The sequence below is a fragment of the Sinocyclocheilus rhinocerous genome, unplaced genomic scaffold (genome assembly GCF_001515625.1).
Source record: "Sinocyclocheilus rhinocerous isolate Xijiao unplaced genomic scaffold, SAMN03320098_v1.1 C36400784, whole genome shotgun sequence".
NCBI lineage: Eukaryota > Metazoa > Chordata > Actinopteri > Cypriniformes > Cyprinidae > Sinocyclocheilus > Sinocyclocheilus rhinocerous.
Genome location: NW_015780333.1, coordinates 1 through 1090, shown reverse-complemented (window position 1 = coordinate 1090; position 1090 = coordinate 1). Strand labels below are relative to the sequence as shown.

The 1090-nt window shown below is 35.0% G+C and overlaps 1 protein-coding gene across 1 annotated transcript; it reads right to left on the bottom strand.

The window, feature by feature from the left end:
- Positions 1-85: 85 nt before the first annotated feature.
- LOC107735966 (glutaryl-CoA dehydrogenase, mitochondrial-like) lies at positions 86-735 on the bottom strand. The gene is made up of 3 exons (XM_016547499.1): positions 618-735; positions 358-393; positions 86-261 (listed from the first exon to the last, which is right to left on the bottom strand). Exons 1-3 carry the CDS (start codon positions 718-720, stop codon positions 113-115), a joined length of 288 nt encoding a protein of 95 aa, XP_016402985.1. The 5' UTR covers positions 721-735; the 3' UTR covers positions 86-112.
- Between the last annotated feature and the right edge of the window lie 355 nt (positions 736-1090).

Sequence of the window (1090 nt, the reverse complement as noted above, 5' to 3'; positions counted from 1 at the left end):
TATGCTAATTGTCAATCATCTTTGACGATAGTGGTCCTGACAGATCTATCGCTTTAATCATGCATGAAGGTTGCTGACCCCCGTTCTAATACATCAGATGTGACTAGTTGTTCTACTTACGTTCATTCCTGTTGGCCATGAGGATACGGGGCATGAGCTTCTCCTGGCAGTATGTGCGGAAACTGTCTCTGATCATGATCTCCTCCTCTGTGAGCTGTCCTTCCAGATCCAACGCATCACGCCAGTTAAACTGCACCTTAGCTAGAAATCAAAAAGCTTTTTAGTTTCAGCTCAAATACAGTACATGATGTCAAATTCAAACATTACAATTGGAAAATATTAAATAAATATATTTACGTGTTTTTGCTGCTTTTTTCGCTTGCTCCTCTGTCTCTGATAGACAAGACAATTTGAGATTTAGTTACCAAGCCTTAACATGAAAACACATTAATTCTGAAACTTGATGCAATTTGATCAACTTTTAATGTGAATGTAAAATGAGTTTAGTTTATGTGCCATAAAACTCTCGTTTTCCTGTTTTGTCTATTTTTGTTGTCCTAACGACTGATACGATCATTCAAAGTTATGGTTATGTTATGGTGAATTAGTGATCTAACCATATGCTGCAGATGCTGAAGTGCCCTGGGCCCTTGACACAGAGATCAGAGAACATCTCTGTGAGTTCACCAGCAGGCGTGATAAAGCTGTTCTCAATGCCATGGTGCATTCAAACCTGAAACAATGTAACAATATGCATTATTAATACTGTTAAAGCAACATTATAACAGTATCTACACAAGTTTATTTCACAGTCACTTTCATTTTTAATATTTCCTGTGGTAATTCCATCCTGTTTGGTGGTTTTACGTTTTTACATTTTCGATGTCTTGTAAGTTTCACAAAACACTAAATGCATTTTTAGTTTTGTTTTGAGTTATGTTATTATCTCATGTTATCATGAATACTGTAAAATGTAATTTTATGAGTATTCTTAACAACTGCAACTTTTATCTGTTTTAATACCATTCAAATCGTGAGTTATTATTGTAGGTGTCAGTTATTATTTTCCCATTATTAAGGTTATTTTCTG